Below are 22,022 nucleotides of genomic sequence, written 5' to 3'. Positions count from 1 at the left end.
ACAACGAGTGAACAAGTGCTTCATGACACAGGTATATGAAATCAGCAGAAGCTTTTCAGGCTGCTGGTTTGTGACCAAAAATGCCCAAAAAGTGGGAGCTCTGGATAAACAAGTGTGCCTGTGCATATGTGTGCAGCCGTTCACAAATTACCTAAACAAATATTCTGGAGTTTCACTGTGACGCACGTGTCTCCCCTTCCACTACAACACACACTCTGTCTGTATATGTGTGTGTACGTGAGAGACCGGTCTGTGAGTGTGGGTACAACAGTCCGTTTGGCAACAGAGCAGCATTCCACAGCAGCCAGCGTCTGACGTCAAACTGAAGACATTTATAGTCTGGTAAACACACACACTAACGTACAGTCTGACACAGAGGCAGGGCTCAGGCAACATTTTAGTCAATCATCCAGTATCGGCTTCTAACTGACTACTGCTCACTGCAGCACCACGCAGTCATTCATGCACCACGGCAGATGCAGTAAAAAAGAATGAAAGACAGACTGTGGGTCCACTTCGTCCAGTCAATGAATCTGGATGGAAACAAGACGGACTGGTCATTATACCCTGGCCCTAATAAGATACACAGGCACACTTCTTCAAGAAAATGAATGAACCTCGTAAAACCAGAGAGTTTATTATAAAGCAAGCTAAAAATGAAGGCGTGAAGAACTCCAATTAAATAAATGTGTATCAGTGGCATTCAATCAGGGCAAGCAAAGCCACCACTGCATGTTACTGGACAAACATGTTACTGCTTGTCCAGTAACATGTAAAAAATCAACATCAATATTTCTCCTTGCATCTCAAAGAGTGTTCTGTCCCATGAGCTTCTCTCATTGCATGTGTGCACCATCCTTTAAATTACTGTCATCATGCAGCCACAGTTAGCTGTTAACTCTGTAAGCAGGCTTAAGTATGCTTGCCTCCCTAGAATACATAGCACCGGTCGATTTGATGAGCATGTGCATGTGCCATTAACACTGGCTTGAGCTGGGCAAGCTAGGAGGACTGTTAATTTGTGCATGCACATTGTGAACAAACTTCTGGTCTTTGAGGGTAGATTAATAGTGGATAGACAAACTAGATAACCCGCTGCTGACTCTGATTTACCTGATCCGAGATCAGGTACTATCTGTGGGTTGATGGAAACAGCTAGCATTAGTAATTTAGCAAGCATTTTGTGATTTTCTATTACTAGCCATGTCCTCTTTATTCAAACAGCAAGTTGAAGTGGCTAATCAATGGACCACAAATTGCAGTTTAATTAATGGATAAGGACCAAGCAAACAAATGCAATGACTGTTAGCTTCCATCGCCCAACGCTACGTCCATAAAAGCAAGTCTGTACACTCTGTGCATCCATCCATCACACAAGGAAGCACTGAAATCACCAGCACAAGGAGATTCCATTTGGCCAAAGGTACTTCAGGAAAATTGTCAAACTACTGGATAAAAAGATTAATTAACAGAAAAGTAGAACAGTGTAAATGTGAGAGCAGTAACTATTGACTTCATTTTGTATTAAATATTGTTACTTTTTAAAAAAAAATGAATTTTACATTTTTCCATTTTCTTCTAAGAATTGGCATAATGAAACTAAGATTCTTCAGTATTTACTATTGTTTGTCAAATGGCTCATTTTAGATTTTGCAAACCATATAAATATTCTCCATAATAATGAGCATGAAGGAAATAAAAATGATCTACAGCCGCTCAACTATAAATTCAGGATAAAAATCCCCAAGTACTTTATTTTGTTGTTGTTGTTGCTTGGACCGGTGAAATGAACCATTTGTGTCTTATTCAATTCAATTTTATTAATAAGGCGCCAAATCACAAAAACAGCTGCTTTATAATAGAACCTACAATAATACAGAGAAAAGTCAACAATCATATGACCCCCTATTTGCAAGCACCTGGCAACAGTGGGAAGGAAAAACTCTCTTTTAACAGAAAGAAACCTCCAGTAGAATGAGGCTCAGGGAGGGGCGGGGCCATCTGCAGTGACGGGTTAGGGGTGAGCGGAGGAAACGGGATAAAAGACACACTGTGGAAGAGAGCCAGAGATTAATAATAACTAGTTATTAAATGTAGAGGTGTAAACAAACATGATGAGTGAAAAGAGGTGGCAAACGCTCAGTGCATTGGTGAAGCCAACTGCACCATAACTAAGGAAAGATTCAGGGTCACTTGATCTACCCCTAACTATAAGTTTTATGAAAAAGGATATTATTCTTAGAAGTAGCAATCAAATCTGGGATCTGGAAGCTGAAGGCTCTGTCTCCCATTCTACTTTTGAATATTGTAGGAAACACATATTACCAAATCGCCCTAATATGAGGTCTTTAAGATAAGGTGGGGCCTGATTATTCAAGACCTTGTTCATCAGGAGAAAAAACGTAAATGTGATTCTGGATTTAACAGAGCCAATAAAGAGAGGCCAGTATTCGATAAATCTGCTCTCTCTTTCTAGTCCCTATCAGTACTCTCACTTCAGCATTTTGGACCAACTGAAGGCATTTCACAGAGTTTTTAAGACATTCTAATAATAATGAGTTACACTCGTCCAGCCTAGAAGTAATAAATGCATGAACTAATTTTCCAGCATAAGTCTGAGACAGCATGGTTCTAATTTTAGAGATATTGTGCAAATGGAAGAAAGCGGTCCTACATATTTGTCTAATATGCGCATGTGCTGGTCAACAATGACTCTGACTGTTATTGGAGGACAAGGTAGTGCAGTCCAGAGTATCTGGTTAAACACCATGTTTCTAAGGTTTTTAGAGCCAAGTACAATATCCTGAGTTTAGAAGAAGAAAATTAGAGGTCACTCAGGTTTTCATGTCTTTAAGGTATTCTTACAGTTTAACTAATTGGTGTGGTCATCTGGCTTAGTAGACAGATAAAGCTGGGTATCATCTATATAGCAATGAAAATGTATGTAAGAATGTATAATGTAAGCAGAGTCCTGCGGAACTAATTAACATTAGTGTGTTTATAAGACTTCCCCCATTTAAATGAGCAAACCAGAGTCTGTTAGATAGATATGATACAAACCACTGCGTTCAGCACCTGTAATACCTACAGCATGTTCTAATCGCTCTAATAGGATATTCTGGTCAACAGTATCGAACGCTGCACTGAGGTCTAGCAGGACAAGCACAGAGATGAGTCCACTGTCAGAGGCCATAAGAAGATCATCTGTAACCTTCACTAAAGCTGTTTCTGTGCTGTGATGAGCTCTGAAACCTGACTGAAACTCTTCAAATAAGCCTCTGCAGATGATCTGTTAGCTGTTTGACAACTACTCTTTCAAGGATTTTAGAGAGGAAAGGAAGGTTGGAGATTGGCCTATAATTTCTACGCAAGCTGGGTCAAGTGATGGCTTTTTAAGTAACAGTTTAATTACTGCCACCTTAAAGGTGTGTGGTACACAGGCCAGTAATAGAGATAGAGACTGATTATATTTAAAACTGAAGCATTAATTAATGGTAGGACTTCATTAAGCACTTTTGTAGGAATGGAATCTAACAGACACGTTGATGATTTGGAGGAAAACAATTACTGAAAAATGAATCAGAGAGAAAGAGTCTAAATAAATATCCATACTACTGAAAGTATCTGTAAATAATGATATGTCTGTGAGGTGGTTTTGAATATTTTTTGAATATTGAATATTTTATTTGTGAGGAAATTAATGAAGTCTACTAGTTCAGTTTAAAGGAATGCTTGGCTCAGCGGACCTCTGACTCTTTGTCAGCCTGGCTGCAGCGTTACAGTCCTACAATCTACTAACTGGGAATTTCCCACTAATGCCTCTGACAGGAATACCTCATGTGGCTGCTTTAAAGCAACTGTGATCCGGTCAGTATCCAGACAGAGTCAAAGATGCTTTACTAAGTGTTGGCCAAGATTTGTCACTGCAAATATTTTGGAAATCGCATGATGTATCCCATCAGGGATGTGGAGTTTGAAGTCCAATTTGGATTACTTTACACTCTTTCTCTGGTTCTATCACTCCTATTTCACACTGGTGCTGCTTCTGCTGGGAGGTATTTCTGCAAACCAATATTTTTCTCCTGCTTTCTTTCTCCCCGTCTTGTTCACTCTGCATTGCTAAAAGAAAATAGGCACTATGACGTCAGCCCTGCAAAACACTCTAAAAAAAGCCATGAGACAGAGAGACAGAGCAAGAGAAAGAAAAGGCAGAGGAAGAGGGAGAGTGAGGTAAAAATAGTATAATGGCTGTGTGTACTTTAGACAAATTAGAAGCTTAGAGAGAGGGAGAGGAGTCACATGTGTGGTGTTGCTATAGAGACTGATGGGTGGGTTAAGCATTATGGGATGGCAGACTGTAGGTCATCCACAGTGGATCTTGTCTGTTGTGTTACACTGGGCTGAAAGTACCTGAGAACATCTGGTACAATTAATTGTGCCACAGAATATACGTAGCTTTAAAGATGCACCAAGTTATGTTTTTATATTTCAACTTCAGTGGTCACGTACAATGTAAAGTGAACCAGTAACAGTAACGAAACCTCAAAGAATTATCACCCCATGAAGCAGGCCTCCTCAGCGTTTAACACTGTACATTTCGTCATTGTGTTTTTACACTCTATAGCTTCTGGTTGAGTCTCACGGTTGTGATCTTGCTTGGTCATTTCAGCATCCGACATCAGTTGTGTACAAAAAGCTCTCATTGAATGCTTACAGTTAAGCAGATGGAAAAGTTCAGAAAGTATCGGATGAACAAAGCAGAGCACATTTCCTACAACAGGCGGTGGAGACCAAAACAGACAGTGGTGGATTTAATTAAACATGACTGAACAGATGGGTCCACACAGACTAGCACTGATTATAGTTGTGAACGTCAATGAATTTAAGCTACTTACAAAGCCAAAATAACCTTTACTGACACATAGTGGGCAAGGACTAATTTAAACTTTCAACTTTGAGACAAGGGATTGGATCAACTACCAATAGGAAAAAAGGATACGGCTGATGGGTGGTAAATACATTAAAGGGTTATCTATACAACAGGAGCCTGTAACGTCCACAGGAATAGCAATAGGTGACAGCTGCTGTTACTTACGGTAGAATATCATACAAAGTTCATTATTTTTCACAATCTCATTTATAAAGGTAAACTTTTACTTTGTGGTTACATAAAGTTCCAGCCTACTAGAGCAAGAGAACTGTCGTGCATCTCTTGCGCTAGTAGAATACAAATAACCACAATCAAGGGAAAACTACCGACTTGACAGTTGTTCAGATTACAGTCACTGACGCCTGCAACAACGAGAGTAAGCCACATTAGGTCATTGCTGAAAAGGCTGGATACACAGGATTCACAGAGTGCCGTACCAAAGCATGGAAAGTTTAGTGGAAGGGAAAAGTGTGATAGGAAAAGATCCAAAAGGAGCCCGGGTGACTGACGTCTTGAGATGATGGTCAAGAAAAGTTGATTCTAAACTTAGGATGGACTGAGGCTGTTGCCAGTGCATCGAGAACCACCGTGCACAGACGTCTTCAGGAAAAGATGCTACATCTGTCACTTCCCTACGATTAACCCACTACTGAACCAAAGACTTGAGAAATGTCTTACCTGTTCATCAGTGGCCCAAAGTCTTTTCAGATGAAAGTAAATGTTGCATTGCATTTAGAAATCAAGGCTCAAGAACTTAAAGGAAGATATCCCAGTGTTTTAAGTGCAGTGTGAAGGATCCAGTCTCCTCGAGATGTTGATATCTTTATCTAGGTATTAGCACTTGCCCACAGTGCAAAATGAAACTGGCCAACGAACTCACCTGACCTGAACCTTACAGAGAATCTCTGGAGTACTGTCTAGATGAAAATGACAAACTCCCAAAATCCAGAAAAGCCAAAGGCCACTATCAAAGAAACCTCAATAACAGCCTTGCAATGCCACAACTACGATGCACTGACGCAGTAATCCACAGTAAAGGAGTAACGGAGTAGAGTAGAGTCATGGGTGTACAGACAAACATTTCTTTGAACATTTTGGCCATTTGTGTGTTGTAATATATCTCTTCTAATAATAAGAGAGGCTGGCTTTGATTATAAGCTATAATCAAAATTCAAACAAAAGAAGACTCGATATATTTCAGGTACAAGTGAAAGTTCTTTTGTTAAGTTCTTTTTCGTGACATTCTCTTTTTTTGAGAAGCTTAAGATGTGCACATAGTTCACCAGTTATAATGATATAAACAAACAGGCGGTTATCAGGTGTGTTGATCCAGGAGTTGTTTTCATTTTGTAATCTAAGAGGAAATTCATTACTTCATTTAAAGGAATTTTGGGCCACTACACATGTAAATCTAACAAATCTTGAGCTACTTCATTAACAGCGTCTTCAATCTCTGCAAGTCTTTTATTCTGAACACACACACACACATGCACGGAGCCAACATTGTAACTGCAGCCAAAAGAAGATTAGAGTCAATATACATCCTCTTTGTTCCAGCCTGCTGTCATCAAGCTACATTTCAACATTGCTTTACCTCATTTTGGCACCATTGTTTGGCCAGTTCTACTCTACCTAAAGCTCAGAAAATCCATTTTATCACCCATGTTTCCTACTAGTGTACATTTGTGTTTGGCATTATAGGAGTAGCCAAAAATAAATAATTAAAACACTGTCAATTTCCTAAAGATGCCCAAAGGATTCCCAAAGCTAACTTAGTCTACAGAATGAGACGGAATGACAGAAAGTGTGTCCAGACAGAGAAAGCCAAAAAGAAACCATCTACATAAACTACAAAAATACTCAGACCTTTTACAAGAGATCAAGAGAGACTGGTCGGGGCTTTCTGCCCTTCTTCTCTAAGAAATGTGAAGAAGAGCGAGAACTGCTTTTTTGCTTTAAGAGTGAAATATTCTTCTTACAAAGAAGACTGAATCTCATCTCTCTTTGACCTTCTGTCAGGCTCGTCAACTTGCACTTTATTTCTAAAAATCTGATTCATTTTTCTTTTTGTTTTAACATAAAATGTGGAGCTTTCTCTTTCAATGTCAAACGAGAGACTTTTACACATATTTCGATTTTTTTTTTAAAGAGTTAAAAGTTCCAATTGTGAGAAAATGTCTGTTTAACTGTACTGCAGGGATAAACTATGGAACCAGGATATTTTCTGAGGTTGGGTATCTTTTGCGTTGTAACACTGACGCCTAGCACTGGAAACCTGCACACAGTTATTCCACTTAAATCTATGATTTCTAAACACATCCATCAATATTTATCCTCAATGTGTTTGCTGGAGAAGACGATACAGACAAGATGTGGGAAGTCACGTTGAATCTAAAAATACGTGTATGAGGTATCTGTGGAGTGCACAGTTTGACGCAAACTGTGGACACCGAGCACTTAGTGTACTCAGGTACCACCGTCTCCTCAGCGAGCTGCGAGTGCTGCTGCTCCAGCTGACAAACTTCAACACAAATACCACACAGGCGTTACTTATGAGAGAAAACATCAAATTATTCATCAGTTTTAATCAAACTCCAGCACACCGCAGCACCCCCACTCCCTCCCTCCCACCTTCCCTCTCCCCCCACCCCTACTTTCCCATAGATGACTCACCAGCAGTGGGCATGGCAGCGCTGGAGCCCCTGTTGCCGCTCAGGAGCTCCAGAGGCTGATGGTGGCTGTCTGTGCTGCTGGAGGAAAAACAGGACTCAGTCTCATAGATGGTCTGCAACATGGCGCACAATCCTGACACGGTGGGATGCAACAGCATGCCAAGGCGAGAGCCGGCGCTTTATTTTATTAAACCAGTCACTTCTTCATCCGAGACGCAGGCATGCCGTAGACCCATACAGTTAAACTGAAAACTTCAAAACCAACTTCTGCAGGGAACGGCCGCAAATTACAAGAAAAGAAAATAATCGAACAGCTCTGTGCTTCTCTTGTGTAATCCAGTCTCCATCGGACTCCTGGAGCTTCTGCCGTCTCTGACTGCTCAGCTCGAGTTGTGATGACGAGCGGGCGACACTTTGAGCAAACTCCTCCTTTCTAATATCGTCGTCTCGGCTGCAGCCCACAGAAAGCCTCCCCTCCGCTGGGTTTCGCAGATCAATCAAAATGTCAACAGCCAAAGGAGACCACCTGAAAAGTGTCTGTGTGGTCTTTTGGTTTATTTCTCTGTACCTACATCACCTGGAGTCCTGATCCATGCAGAAACACAGTGCTGGCTCCAGTGCTGTTGGGGTGTGTTGCAGATGGAAGGAACAGAAAGTTTGTTTCTTCCATTCAGCTGCGAGGGAAAATCCAGTCACCCACAGGCTGTGAGAGCGAGGAGCGACGACGAGAGGAGCTGCTGCAGCCTCGTCAACACAATAAAAATACAGACAGAGGAGCAGCCCAATTCCCCAGCTCTGTGTGCATCAAAGAATCCTCACGCTGTTCTCCTCCTGGCTGACGAGAGGGAGGAGGAACAGAAGGAAGAGGAGGAGAGCAAGGAGGAGGTGGAGGAGGAGGAGAGGCGAGGACGTAAATAGCTTTGGGAGAGCGCTCCCCGAGGTTCCATGTTTCCAAAATTAGAACGAAGCACTGAGAGAATGACAGACAGAGAAGGAAATGGAAGAACGCTGGGACGGCGAGTTTGGAGTCCTCACTGAGAAACTGAGCAGCAGGAGAGGAGATGGCACGCTGTCCTCTTATCATAAGACAGAGGATAGTGGAGCTCCACACAGCGACCACAAACAGCTGCTGGTCAGACGGCTAATATTCACTGACTGAGAGTCACTGATGAGTGTGTGTGTGAGAGAGACGCTCACTGAGCTACTGAATGAACGTCGACAGAGAGACAGGAGACGGAGGGAGGAGGGTGACCGAGAGAGAGAGAGGCTGAAAGTAGATCACTGGGTGGAAAGGAAGTTAGACGGATACAGAGAAAAGTCAACAACAGCTCATTTTACTTCATAGAAAGGAGAGGGAGCAAGGACACGAGAAGAAGAGAAGAGAAGAGAAGAGAAGAGAAGAGAAGAGAAGAGAAGAGAAGAGAAGAGAAGAGAAGAGAAGAGAAGAGAAGAGAAGAGAAGCATTTACAAACACAGGCGATTGGGGTGGGGGAACAGTGCTGAAAATAGCCTGCTAGGGTAGAGGAGGAGCTAGAGATAAAAATAGACAGAGAGAGGGGAGAGAAGGAGAGAAGGAGGGAGCAGTAAGCCTGCAGCTCTGGGGTGGGGATGGGAGGGTGGCGCTGGGTGCTTTCATGTTTCTGTGCTGTGCTTGCCAAATACTGTATGTCAATCAAAGAGTGTGGGCGGGCACTGTGGACCTCTTCTTGCTCTGCTAGCTCCACGACCCCCCTTTTTTTGGGTGCACAAATTGTGGCCGTGCAGGTGTTTATGTTAGCTAGCAGCGGGCACTGGGGGATGGCACAGTCAGTGTAAGATCGCAGTGTGATATCAGCTCCAAGCATCCACAGTGCCAAGAGGATAAAGCCTGCTCATCTGCTGAATGGTCATTTAGTGCCACCGGCTGGCCGATATGTCCACCTGACCAATAAAATATGTCAACATTCAGCCAAAGGATTGGCCAACATTCATGGCTCCCAGAGGAGGAATCCTGACAACTGTTCCATTTAGTACCACCATCAGGTTGGTGCTCCGAATGGTTCTGCAGCTTTAAGCTGTACTTGCTGTTAAATTGCATTAACAATATTGTTAATCATTGTTTTTGTGAGGCTTCATTCACTTAACCCATAAACAGGTTTTTATTGAAAAGAAACGTTGAAGCCTTAAAGACACTTGTTTGAATTAGCTACAACTTCCACCATCAGGGGGCAGTGTTTTACTAGTTTAAGATGTTATTATTTGATGGCTGCTTAACTTTTTTTTATTCGCTACCACCATTTCTTTAAGAGCATCTGCCGCTTGCCAGGCTGCCAATACGTCTGTGGTCTTAAGGACTTGCTGGGTTAAACAAAGAGTACACCGCCTCACTTGCACCATCTTGTGGTTAAAAGCTGGTAGTTAAAGTACAGCCAGATCTAGTTAGGCTTTCGTTAAAATCTCTTAAACACAATACAAAGACGCTTTTGGACACAAACTCACAACAGTTTCTTCACATTTTGTTGAAAAATGTAATTTTCAAAAAGGAATTTAAATTAAGTATAACTACAAGACTGTGCATAAGTCTTAAGTCACCTCTGATTTCTTCCCATTTTGCTTCCAGTGAGCCAGACTTTTGTTTTCTTATATTCTGATCCTGAGCAGTCGTTCTCCGTGCTTCAAAAAAAATTTTCTATTCTTTCAGACATTTTTCAGTCACCTCACTTCCAATAGAAAACTGTCACAGAGAATCCTGCAAAGGCTTCTTTGTAACCAGAAGCTACACGCCTCACTTTGCTGTCAGCGTGGATATTATTCATTGAAACTGCTCTTTATAGAATTTGTTTGTTCCATTCAGTATTCAGTCATAACAGAAGCTAGAGATTAAGAATAGGTTTTGGTCCTCATAACGAAATATAATGGGATGTCTCAGCTGCTGGCAAATGCAGAGTGCAAGGATTAGAAAAAGCAAAAGAGGAGAACAAACTGAGCTCTGTGTAATCAGTGATTTTACATTTAACAGACAAACAAATCCAGCAGACCAGCTCAGGACTCGTCTAATTCATGTATTTGTCTGCTTTTCATCTCTGCCTTGACCACTGTCGCTGCTGTTTCCTTTCCAGAAATGTTTCTTTGACTCATTTTATCATCACTTCTATCCCACCTCCTCCTCATCACCTTCATCTCCCTCATCATCCTCACCTCCTGTGTAAACAGCTCCCTGTGTCCTCCAGCAGATCTAAGGCTGCCTCAGTATGACTCACAAGTAAAGACTATATACACAGCAAAGGGAGAAAATGTAAATACAGAAAGTTAACTTGAAGTGTCCTGTCTTGTTGAAACTGAATGGGCTGCTGTGTTGCTGCTCTGTTATCCAACACTATGATTATTTATTAAAGACATGCGCTGTTAGCTTAAAATCAGCCTTTCGTGTGTTTATAGTAGCAGATGAAACTGTCCAGGCAACATGTCTGACATCTCAGTGGTCTAACATACCAAACACATCTACTAAAGGTGTGTGTGTGTGTGTGTGTGTGTGTGTGTGTGTGTGTGTGTGTGTGTGTGTGTGTGTGTGTGTACTGCAGCAGCTTGGCGGATGACTCATCTCTGCGTTTCTATTTGAGGCGCATCAACCCCTGGAGTCACACTGCTGTCTGTGCGTGCTCGTGTGCGCGTGTATCTACTACATCTGTATCCATGACAACCAAATTACAGCCAGTCAGTCACCCCGTCACTCGTCCCAAGACAAAGCTGTCAAAAAAGCTGTGAGAAGGACGCACAGGTACCTACTACTCACACATATACAAACATGAACGGAGTTAACCCAAGCGATCCAGCACATGGAGCAAAGCAGGAGCTGCCGTTACATTCACCGTGAATGAAAAATGTCTCCCTCACCTGACTAACTCCATCAGTAGCAAATATCAAGCATTTTTTTAAAATCATGAGGACTGTCGGCAACTCGATTTAAAGACTCCAACCTGGTCCACTCAGATTTCTGACATAAGCCATGTGTCCCAACATTTAGTGCCCTTAAACATACACCTACCAGTGATGATGTAAAACGAAGATGACTCACAAGTGTTCAAAAACGTATTGCTTTCGTTAAAGCACACGTCTGCAACGACACCCAGAGACTTGTAATATATTAATATATGCTTTTCTTTCCCAGCATGCTAGCAGCTTGACATAGGAATAGCAATGATGCTCAGTTCTCCACGTGTGCCTTTAGTCCAAACAATCATAGTCTATGGTGCAGAGGATGAATTCTATCACGTGTGCTGATCCCCTCACCTTTCCTCTCGCACCACCATGACACTGGCATTTTTGTTGCCATTCAAATGATATGCATTAATAAATCCTTCTGCATGCTCTGGTGTCATTGTCAAGGCCGAATTTTCATTTTTGTTTATAGTTGAGATGAGCAATGAATGAAAAATGACATAAGTGTGTATGAATAAAATAATCAATCAATAACTGTAAACTGTTCAGTTAATCAAGGTTTTGATTTGAGGCCTTACACTGAAGTTACACTCCACTAGCTAAGCAAATTAAACAAGCACATTTCAAGAAAACTACTTTTCATCCTTTCAAAGACCCCAAACCACTCTCACACGATTGCACATGCTCAATTTAGCATGTTTTGCCCAATGTAATGATTTAAATGCTGTGGTCGCCTTTAGATTTGCAGGTTGCTCCGGTGACCGTACCATCAGATCCTCATTCAGTTTTGATTTCTTTCATTTTCATCTATAATGTCCAGAACTAAGATGTAAAGAAATAAATATCAGCTCTGAGTTAACAAATAGCATCGTTAGCACAAAGCTATTACAATACAACTTATAATCATCTGTCCACGGATTAGTCCCATACTTTGCCCAGTATAACAGCTGCATCATAACTCAAACATAACTGTTTATATTATGCTAACATAGCTGTGTCGCTAGCGGTCACGTAGCACATCATTATATACCAGCTAGCCAAACTTCAGTAACCCTACAAACGTCACTGCTATTTAGTTTTCTGTCTTCATTTATGTTGGAAGTGATAACAGAGCTGTACGTTTGAATTTGTTTCCAAAACCCCGCAGTCAGGACATGCTATATTGTATTTAGATAGAAGCTAGCAAGCTAACTTCCTGCTAACTTCTAGCGGAGACGGCGAGCAGTAGTGTATTTTGTGAGAAGCTTGGATAAATAATCTGGGGCTTGGCCATTTAGTGCTCTGTACGTTAAAACAATAATTTTAAAACGAATTCTAAAATCTATTGGGAGCCAATGTAAAGAACATAAAATAGGAGTGATGTGAGCTCGCTTGCTAGAGCGAGTTAGTAGTCTGGCTGCTGCGTTTTGTATAGCTTGGAGGCGAGAACGAGATGATTTATCCAAGCTGGTAAACAGGGAATTACAATAATCTAAACGCGATGACACAAATGCATGGACAATTTTTTCCAGTTCAGCTAAGGAGACCATATGTCGCAATTTAGAAATATTCCTTAAATGAAAGAAACAGGAACGAGACAGAGATTTTACGTGTGAGTCAAGGCCCAAAGAAGAGTCAAATATTACTCCAAGATTTCGAATATTTGGCTTAGCAGAAGAACAGAAAGGGGCAAGAACCTGACTGATTTTAGAATATAGATCAGGAGGAGCTATGATCATGGTCTCTGTCTTGTTCATGTTTAAAACAAGGTAATTGTTAGAAAGCCAGTCAGAAACCTGAGTTAAGCACTGGACTAGGGTGGACAGCCTATCCAGCTGATGAGGCTTAAAGGACATATACAGCTGAATGTCATCTGCATAGAAATGATAAGACAGGTCACTAAAAGACTGAATAATGCCAGCTAAAGGAAGCATATAAAAAGAAAATAATAATGGACCCAAAACTGAACCCTGTGCAACCCCGCAAGTTAGGGCAGCAGTGTTAGAGGAGAACCTATCAGTCCTAACAGAAAAAGTTCTGTCTGATAAGTAGGAAGAAAACCAGTCTAAGGCAGTGCCAGATACACCAGCCAGAACCTTCAGCCTGTTGAGTAAGATTTTGTGGTCGATGGTGTCAAAGGCTGCACTAAGATCAAGAAAAATGATCACGGAACAATTTCCTGCGTCAGATGCCATTAGTAGATCATTATAGACCCTTAAGAGAACGGACTCCGTAGAGTTCTGCTTTTGAAAGCCAGACTGAAAAGGGTCAAAAATCTGCAATCGGCATAGTAAGGACCTGAACTGATTTTCTACAATCTTTTCTAGTAATTTACTTATAAATGGCAATCTTGAAATAGGACGATAACTACTAGGGGAGGTAGGATCTAGATTCTGTTTTTTTAACAGAGGGGTTACCTCAGCATGTTTAAAATAGGACGGAACACAGCCTTGCCTCAGTGAGTTGTTGATGATGGATAGTAATGTGGGACCAATGCTGGTGAGAGTCCCAGACAGGACAGAGGGAGGTAATATATTTAAGGAGCATGATGAGGATTTCATTTTACCTATTACTACAATTAAGTCATTGAGTGTGATTGGAGAAAAAGAAGTAAATGACCCTGGACACTGTTGTGTTGAACAATTCCTTGGGATCCTCACAGTTCAAAAGCTGTTTTTTACGAGTTATGGTCTTGGATTTAGATGCAGTTTTTCAACAGGTGCACCAAAGCAGATTTGACAGGGTTTTGCCACAGAATAAGATAAGATAAGATAAGATAAGATAAGATAAGATAAGATAAGATAAGATAAGATAGAACTTTATTAATCCCTCGGGTGGGTCCTCTGGGAAATTCGATTTCCAAAAAAGCACAGCACCGACAGAAGTTACAGTTACAGAATGTTATATATATATATATATATATACACACATACACACACATATATAAATACAGAGACAAATATAAATAAAATATACAAAGGGGATAAATAGAATAAATAGGAATAAAAAATAAAAATACAAGTGAATTGCACATTTCAAGTATTGAGTCTATTGCACTGTTGACTATTTACAAAAAGTATTGCACAAGGTATTGTACAGTGAGGTGCAGAGGCACTACAGCTTAGTTGTTCCCCCCTCCTTTGTCCTCCTGTTTCCCCTCCCTCTCCCCTCCAGAGAGGAGTTAAACAGTCTGATGGCGTGTGGGACAAAGGAGTTTTTAAGTCTGTTGGTTCTTGTCTTGGGGAGAAGCAACCTGTCACTGAACAGACTCTTCTGGTTGTTTATGGCCGTGTGCAGAGGATGCCCAGCATTGTTCATAATGTCCATCAGTTTCTTTAATGTCCTTTTCTCTGCCACTGTCACCAGAGTGTCCAGCTTCATGCCGACCACAGAGCCAGCCTTCCTGATCAGTTTCTCCAGCCTGCATGAGTCCTTCTTTGCTGTGCTGCAGCACACCACAGCATAGAAAAGTACTCCAGCAACCACCGACTGGTAAAACATCCTCAGGAGCTTCCTGCAGATGTTAAAAGACCTCAGCCTCCTGAGGAAGTACAGTCGGCTTTGGGCTTTTTTATACAGGTGCTCTGTGTTGCATGACCAGTCCAGTTTATTGTCCACCCACAGCCCGAGGTACTTGTACTTGTTGACCACCTCCACCTCCTCCCCCTCTATCTGAACCGGCAGTGGACCTTCTCTGGACCTCCCGAAGTCCACAACCAGTTCCTTAGTCTTTGAGGTGTTGAGTTGCAGGTGGTTTGTGTGACTCCATGCGACAAAGTTCCTCACCAGACTTCTGTACTCCTCTTCTTGATCATCCCAGATACACCCCATGATGGCCGTGTCATCTGCAAACTTCTGAATATGGCATAATTCAGAGTTGTAGCAGAAGTCAGAGGTGTACAGGGTGGAGAGAAGAGGGGACAGCACAGTTCCCTGTGGTGCTCCTGTGCTGCTGACCACAGTGTCAGACGTGATGTCCTTCAGCCTGACGTACTGTGGTCTGTCGGTGAGGTAGTCGGAGATCCAAGCCACCAGGCAGGGGTCCACCTCCATCCTGTTCAGTTTTTCCTGAAGCATACAGGGCCGGATGGTATTAAAGGCACTGGAAAAGTCAAGAAACAGGATCCTGACCGTGCCTTTTCCCCCATCCAGGTGTGAGTGGGCTCTGTGTAGGAGGTACAGGATGGCATCCGACACCCGTATGCAAACTGTAGTGGGTCCTGGGCATGTTGTACCTGTGGTCGGAGGAGGTTGAGGAAGAGCTGCTCTAGAGTCTTCATAAGATGTGACGTCAGTGCCACGGGTCGGAATAACAGTATGCCAGTAGTTATTGCAGGCCAGCTAAATACAGCATTCTGATTGGCCCATTAAATTCAAGCTTATTGTTCATTGGTGGTTCAGATCTCGGCAGTTGAAGTCAGATGATGACTTAGAATCATCTTTTCTGACTGAATCTTACAACATTTAGTTGTCTTTAGTGGATTTTCCCATATTTCAGTCATTCAGAGATTTAAATAATATAAGGTTTCATATTCATTCAGATGTTTTCTGACTCTAAATTTTCTTTTGTCTTTACTCAGGTTTTTCTAATTCACATTTTAAACATGTTCACCTACTTTTCAACTTCTGTGTGAACGTCAGCTTTCAACAGTTCTCAACTTTTGTTTTCAGGTGAAAATTTCTGTATTTTTAATCTCATTCAGCATTTTTTACTTAAATTCAGCATTTGCTTCATTTCAGCTCAAAACATTCAGCTATCAGCATTCACACTGCAGTTTCTTCAGAAAATGCATTTTCTAGTTATTTATTGATGTCTTACGTAGCAACACAACCACACGATGCATTTTCATACATGTAACACACGATCATGTAACATGGTCATGTCACATGTAACTCATGTAATCAAAGACTGATACCGATGCTAGCCACCAAATGCACAGACTGAGCTACAAGCTGTGTTTTAACACAGCTGTTAAGGTTCGCTAACACTTACGTATTCACTTTTATTAAATGACAACCAATTAAAATATTTGCATTCAATTTACTAAGAGGAGCATTTTCAGGGAACTTTATAGTAGCAACATTAGCATGTTAGCAAAAGTAGCTTTGAATGGAACTAATTTATATCTTAGGTGATCTCTACCATTGCTTAGTATTCATGCAATGAATGTGACTGATGATTATATGATTTACACTGACCGAGCAGGTTCTATAAGGGGCGAGGTGTCGATTGACTCAGGAGGGTTTGTGCAGCTCAGATAGAAAAAGGCCAACTGTGCAAAATCATTCTTTCTGAATAGTATTTTACGATTCCCTCTAGAAAACGATCAGGTTGACGTGTTTTGATCTGTGTAGATGATAATAATCATCACAATATCTGTGTAACAAAGGCAAAAACCAACATGATGTAACTAGAAAACCAAAATAATGTAATTATACACTGTACTGTGACATGTGCATATTATCACAGTTATACTAAACGAGGATGGGAGCACCCCTCCTAGGTCTGTTTTGCTGGTGTAAACACAGTATTGTTTTGTATGTTCAACACAGACAGTATATTGTTGTGCAGATGGATGAAACACAGTGTAACAGACTGTAACTGGATCTAGCTTGCTCCTTATGCTAATGCCACAGCCAGTATACAAATCAGTAAATATAACTGTTCAAGATGTACCTACAAACATGCTGCCCAGTATGGCACAAGCTCTCAAACCAACACAGCTCTATAAAATAAGCTCAAGTCTTGCAAGGCTGTCAGTTTTGACCTGGACAAATCTAAATTTTGACCTGACTTGAGAAAACACTGTAGATAAAGCACAGAGCGGGCTTCAGAGACACTTTGTCTGCCACAGGAGGAAGTCACACACACTTAGCGCTGTCAGGCAGCTGGAGTAAAGCTACCTACAGTATGATGACATGACTGCTTTTGATACTGACAGCTTAGATGAGCCAAACATCTGCTAGAAAGTGCCACTGAAGCATCGAGCCTTTTAGTCGTACTCACAGTGTTTACACAGCACTCAGCACCTTATTGAGCCAGCGCTCAGTATAATTGACCTGAGCTCAAAGCGCAACAACAAAATCACACTGCACAGTAACCCAACCACAAGAACAAGGCCAAAGTTTGCATTGCTCATATGGATTTATCTGGGAGCTTAGAACTTCGACACATTAAACACAGACACTGCATGAAAAAATGAACATTCACCAGTCCAAACTGGGCAGTTTTACGCTTCCAGGATTCAGGACCACTGTTAACTAATTACATATCATGCTGTTTGAAGAAGACTTTACCTGAGGGGTGTGATGAATTCATGATGGCTGAACCTGGACTTCTTTCCCCTGCCCTTACACTGTGTGTGTGTACGTGTGTGTGTGGGTTAAAGCGGGTCCTCTGAGTCGGCCATGTGTAGAAGGACACACGGATGATTCAGACCTTCTTCTCGACGTCTTTCTGCAAAAGACAAAATTGCGTTTTTCAGCATTCACACTCAAAACAACCAACACCTCAACCAAACAGCTACAGCCCAGTCACAGCGTAGCAGACAAACTCGGACTGCAGGTTGATTTGATCCTGCTCGACAGTTAACTGCAAAGATTAGCATGCTTAATGTCTCTCTTGGCTTCTGTTCTTCTGTCTGCCAGAGGTCAAGTCAGAGCCACAGTATAGTTGGAGTTCTTTATTTCCCTACTTTTCACAAATGCATCCAAAAGCCTGAGAATGCCTGTGAATATGTTTTTATTGGCATGTGTCAATAAAATATTTCATTCAAAACAATGATGCCAGCTTAAACATTTTAGTGTTGAGTTAAATCTCTGAAATTTCCCTATTTGACAGCTTTTTATAGCACTTGCTCACGTCCAATAATCCAGGTTACTGCAGCTACTGGTGATGTCTGTAAAGCTTCAATAGGTCCCATTAATGTTCAGTAGGGTTTAGGCAGTGCTGGGCAGTCGTTCACAAAACGAATCAAAACTGACATTCAGAACATTTTATCCATGTTGGTTATTTGTTTTTTATTTTATTATTGCTTCCGTTATGTACTGTCCCCTTTAAAACACACTAGAGAAAAAGTATCATGAGGAAAACTCAAACACTGAGCCGACAGCACAAATTCTGTCAAACATCAGAAAACAGGATTCCATCATCTGCTGTAAAGTTCAGGTTTATCTTAGTCACTAAGATAACCTTAGTTACTGATCCAGTCCTGTCATGTTTTGATGGTGAGAAAGTCTGACCTCTCTTAGTACCGATACCTCGCATCCCCAAAATTGCCAAAGCCATATAATACAGCTGTGCCTGAAGTTTAATATGGCTACAGGTTGATGTACTTTATGTCCTAATCTGCCCTCATCTGAAAACAGCTTCAATGACAACGAGTAAAGGGAGGTAACACAGGTCTGAACTGCTAACCAACAAATACCTCCAGATCCTTGGGTGACTTGAAAGGCGCTCATAAATAAAATTTATTATTATTATTATTATTATTAGGTGTTTTTGATAGGGTTTCACATTCCAGGGCCCAACTGTACATGTTGTATTATCTGTGGATTAACTGAAATATTAAAATGAAATGTTACACCAATAAAAGCCATTCATCAATAGCACAAATGAATACAGAAGTAGTTCAAATAAAATCTTTATGCACACAAGCTGCTGGTACACTTTTCCACAAGCTTTCATTTTATGTTTTACTGAAAGCTGCCATTCCTTGTCCTCTCTGTCTCTTTCTAGCAGCAATGCCTTCAGGATGCAGCATTCACTTACTACTGTTTATAAGCTTTAGCTACTTATATAGACTATGTCTTATTCTTACAAACGCTAGCAATACATGTAGTAATAAAATATTCTGTTTTTGTGACAGATGCTCCCGTCACCTCTATGCACTTTTGCCAAATATAAGGCCTGGGGGCCACAATTGGCCCGGCAAAGACTCCAATCTGGACCGCTGGAAGGCTTTGGACAATATGAACCAGTGCATAGCTGAACTGTCACAAGTTTTATAGGTTTTCCTGCTGATAAAGAGTCCACACATTCATACTACACCAAAGCTACAGAAAAATAATCAAATGACACAAGACTTTTTCCACTATCTACTACAGAAATTTCTGCTTTTATTATAGTGGGTCCACATTTTTTTTAAATGTAAAAAAAAATAATCTGTGAATTAACAAAACTTTATACATTTTCTGTCTTTTCACACATTTATCATGTCAAGAAACTGAGACGTGCAGTTGAAATCACACTTTGTTTGTCTTATATTAAAACATTGCAGGGATTAAATGTTCAGTTACGTTTCTCTACACTGACAGAAAAGCTGTTTCATTATGATATACGACAATAACTTCACAAAGAATCATGAAGTACAGTCTGATATGATGACATTCACACTGGCTATATGTCAGACTGTTCTGATCTAGAATAATGAGCACATTTGTTTTGTTTTATTATTTTAAATACAGAGAAAACCCGAGGCTCGCTGATGCTGCTTGATCCTCTGGCTCCACCTACTGGTTTTGTACTGAAAAAGGGTTTATGGAAAATATACTGACACCCTAAATAGTTCCCAATAAAGTGTGTAATAGGTGTGTGTGTGTCTAAGTGTTGCAGCTGAGTCCTTGGCTACTTAGCTGTAATGTGATTTAAAGTCCCCTCACCTCCTCCATTCTTTTTGTGTCACTCAAACCACACACACTCATTTGTTCTTGGACACATCACACACACACCGACATAGAGCAGCGTGGCGGCAGTTGTGTGAGGACTGCTGGCTCTCAGCCCAAACACTGATAGCAGTCGATTAATGCTTTTAACTGATGGAGGGGGACATCTCAGCGTGGGTGGATTCTTCATCGCTGTCATAATGTCACATACATCCAACATTTACTCGCCTGTAGATGCAGCTGAATCGGCTCAAAATAAACCTTTTTAACACATGTAGTCAACTAACCTGTATGTACAATATAATGGCTTTGACTGGTTGAAAGTACACTGGACTGCTTACAGACGCAGATAAAAACAAGCCTACAGGTGCGTGCCTACGTACTGTATGCCCACAAATTCAATTTAATTCATTTATATAGCACCAAGTCACAGCAACAGTCGCATCAAGGCGCTTTATAGTGTAAAGACCCAACAACAAGCAAGAAGGAAAAACTCCCTTTTAACAAGAAGAAAACTCGAGCACAACCAGGCTGCATCTGAGCTCATGTGATGTCAGACGGGGTCAGGCCTGGTAAGTACTTGGAACTGGAGACTGGCTGGGAATACACATTAAACTGGAATAACTGGTGGCCCAGCAGAGCATTAGTTTTCAGTGTCAGCTCACAACAAGAAGGTTTTTAAAAGCTCTTTTTATTTGGAGTCAGGAGACAGATACCTTCTCTACTTTTAAGATTAGACTTGAAACCACGCATTTAATCACTAGTTACTATTCATGTCTGCCTCGCTTCCACAGCATGTCTTCATCCTGTCTTCCTACCCTCACCCCCAACCTGTGGCAGCAGATGACCTCCGCTCCCTGAGCCTGGTTCCACTGGAGGATTCTTCCTGTTAAAAGGGAGTTTTTCTTCCCCACAGTCACCACAGTGTTTGATCACAGGGGGTCATTTGATTGTTGGGGTTTTCTCTGTTTTCTTGTATTATTGTTGTTGTGATTTGGCGCCATATAAATAAAACTGAATTAACTGAACTGGTAAATGGTAAATAGTAAATGGACTGGTTCTTATACAGCGCTTTGAGGCTGTTTGCCAGCACTTTTCACACTCTCCCTGTGTCTGCATGGGTTCTTTCCAGGTTCCTCCCACAGCCCAAAGACATGCCTGTTAGATTAAAAGCTGATGCTAAACTGGTCATAGTTTCTGCCTCTCTGTGTTAGTCCTGATAGGCTGATGAACTATCCAGGGTGTACCCCAGTTCTCAGACTGGGGTAGCTCGCGCAGTCTCCGCCCTCTGTGAACCTTTACCACACAGCAATCCATACTTTAGTCGTGTAATCCATTAGAAATACATTAAAATCCTCAAACAGCACACCCAAAGTAAAGAGGTCCAGATTAATAACAAAGAAAGGAGAGGCCAAGCAGACACCACCTACTGCTGCCTGCGTTGCACACCTGTCAGTCAAAGCAGCCACACCACTAACTACTGCTGACTTCTAAAAATATACCAGATTTGTGTGAAAAGGGAAATTAAGCACAGAAGCCAAAACCACTCTAAAAATATGTTTTTAATGCTGTAAAGTTGGCTACTTTATGATGGAAGTCTACGGGGACTGACTCGCTTTTGGAGCCAGCCTCAAGTGGCCATTAAAGGAGCAGCTCTGGAAGCTGAAAAATGAAAAACCACTGAAGAAAACAGCAGAGCTGAGCACAAAACTGAGGCATAAATCATGAGGAAATAAATCATTCAGCTGTCATTTTCCTCTACCACCTTAACAATCCCACCGACTGAATAGCTTCAGCACATTTAAGAAATACGACCTGTATGTTTGTGATTTTTAGTTCAGACTTTTTAAGCAGTTATT

At 41.3% G+C, this 22,022-nt stretch overlaps 1 protein-coding gene across 2 annotated transcripts in view; it reads right to left on the bottom strand.

Moving 5' to 3' along the window:
• The window catches only part of hdac5 (histone deacetylase 5), a 66,496-nt gene that overhangs the window by 35,888 nt on the left and 8,586 nt on the right, over positions 1-22,022 (bottom strand). Inside the window, exon 2 of one of the 2 annotated variants that reach the window (XM_086287928.1) lies at positions 17,797-17,956. In XM_086287928.1, the coding sequence (XP_086144054.1) occupies positions 17,797-17,818 (22 nt within the window). In that variant the 5' untranslated portion in view covers positions 17,819-17,956. Of the gene's footprint in view, positions 1-7,603; positions 9,025-17,796; positions 17,957-22,022 lie in introns of those variants that run through there. The other variant, XM_086287927.1, reaches the window with a different exon arrangement.

This window comes from Aulonocara sp. 'chitande type north' Nkhata Bay, linkage group LG4, assembly GCF_057382095.1.
Source record: "Aulonocara sp. 'chitande type north' Nkhata Bay isolate Kocher_YH1m ecotype deep benthic linkage group LG4, A_spYH_male_GT1.1, whole genome shotgun sequence".
NCBI classification, from domain to species: domain Eukaryota; kingdom Metazoa; phylum Chordata; class Actinopteri; order Cichliformes; family Cichlidae; genus Aulonocara; species Aulonocara sp. 'chitande type north' Nkhata Bay.
Note: the sequence above shows the minus strand (reverse complement) of the source record. Positions and strands in the feature narration are given on the sequence as shown.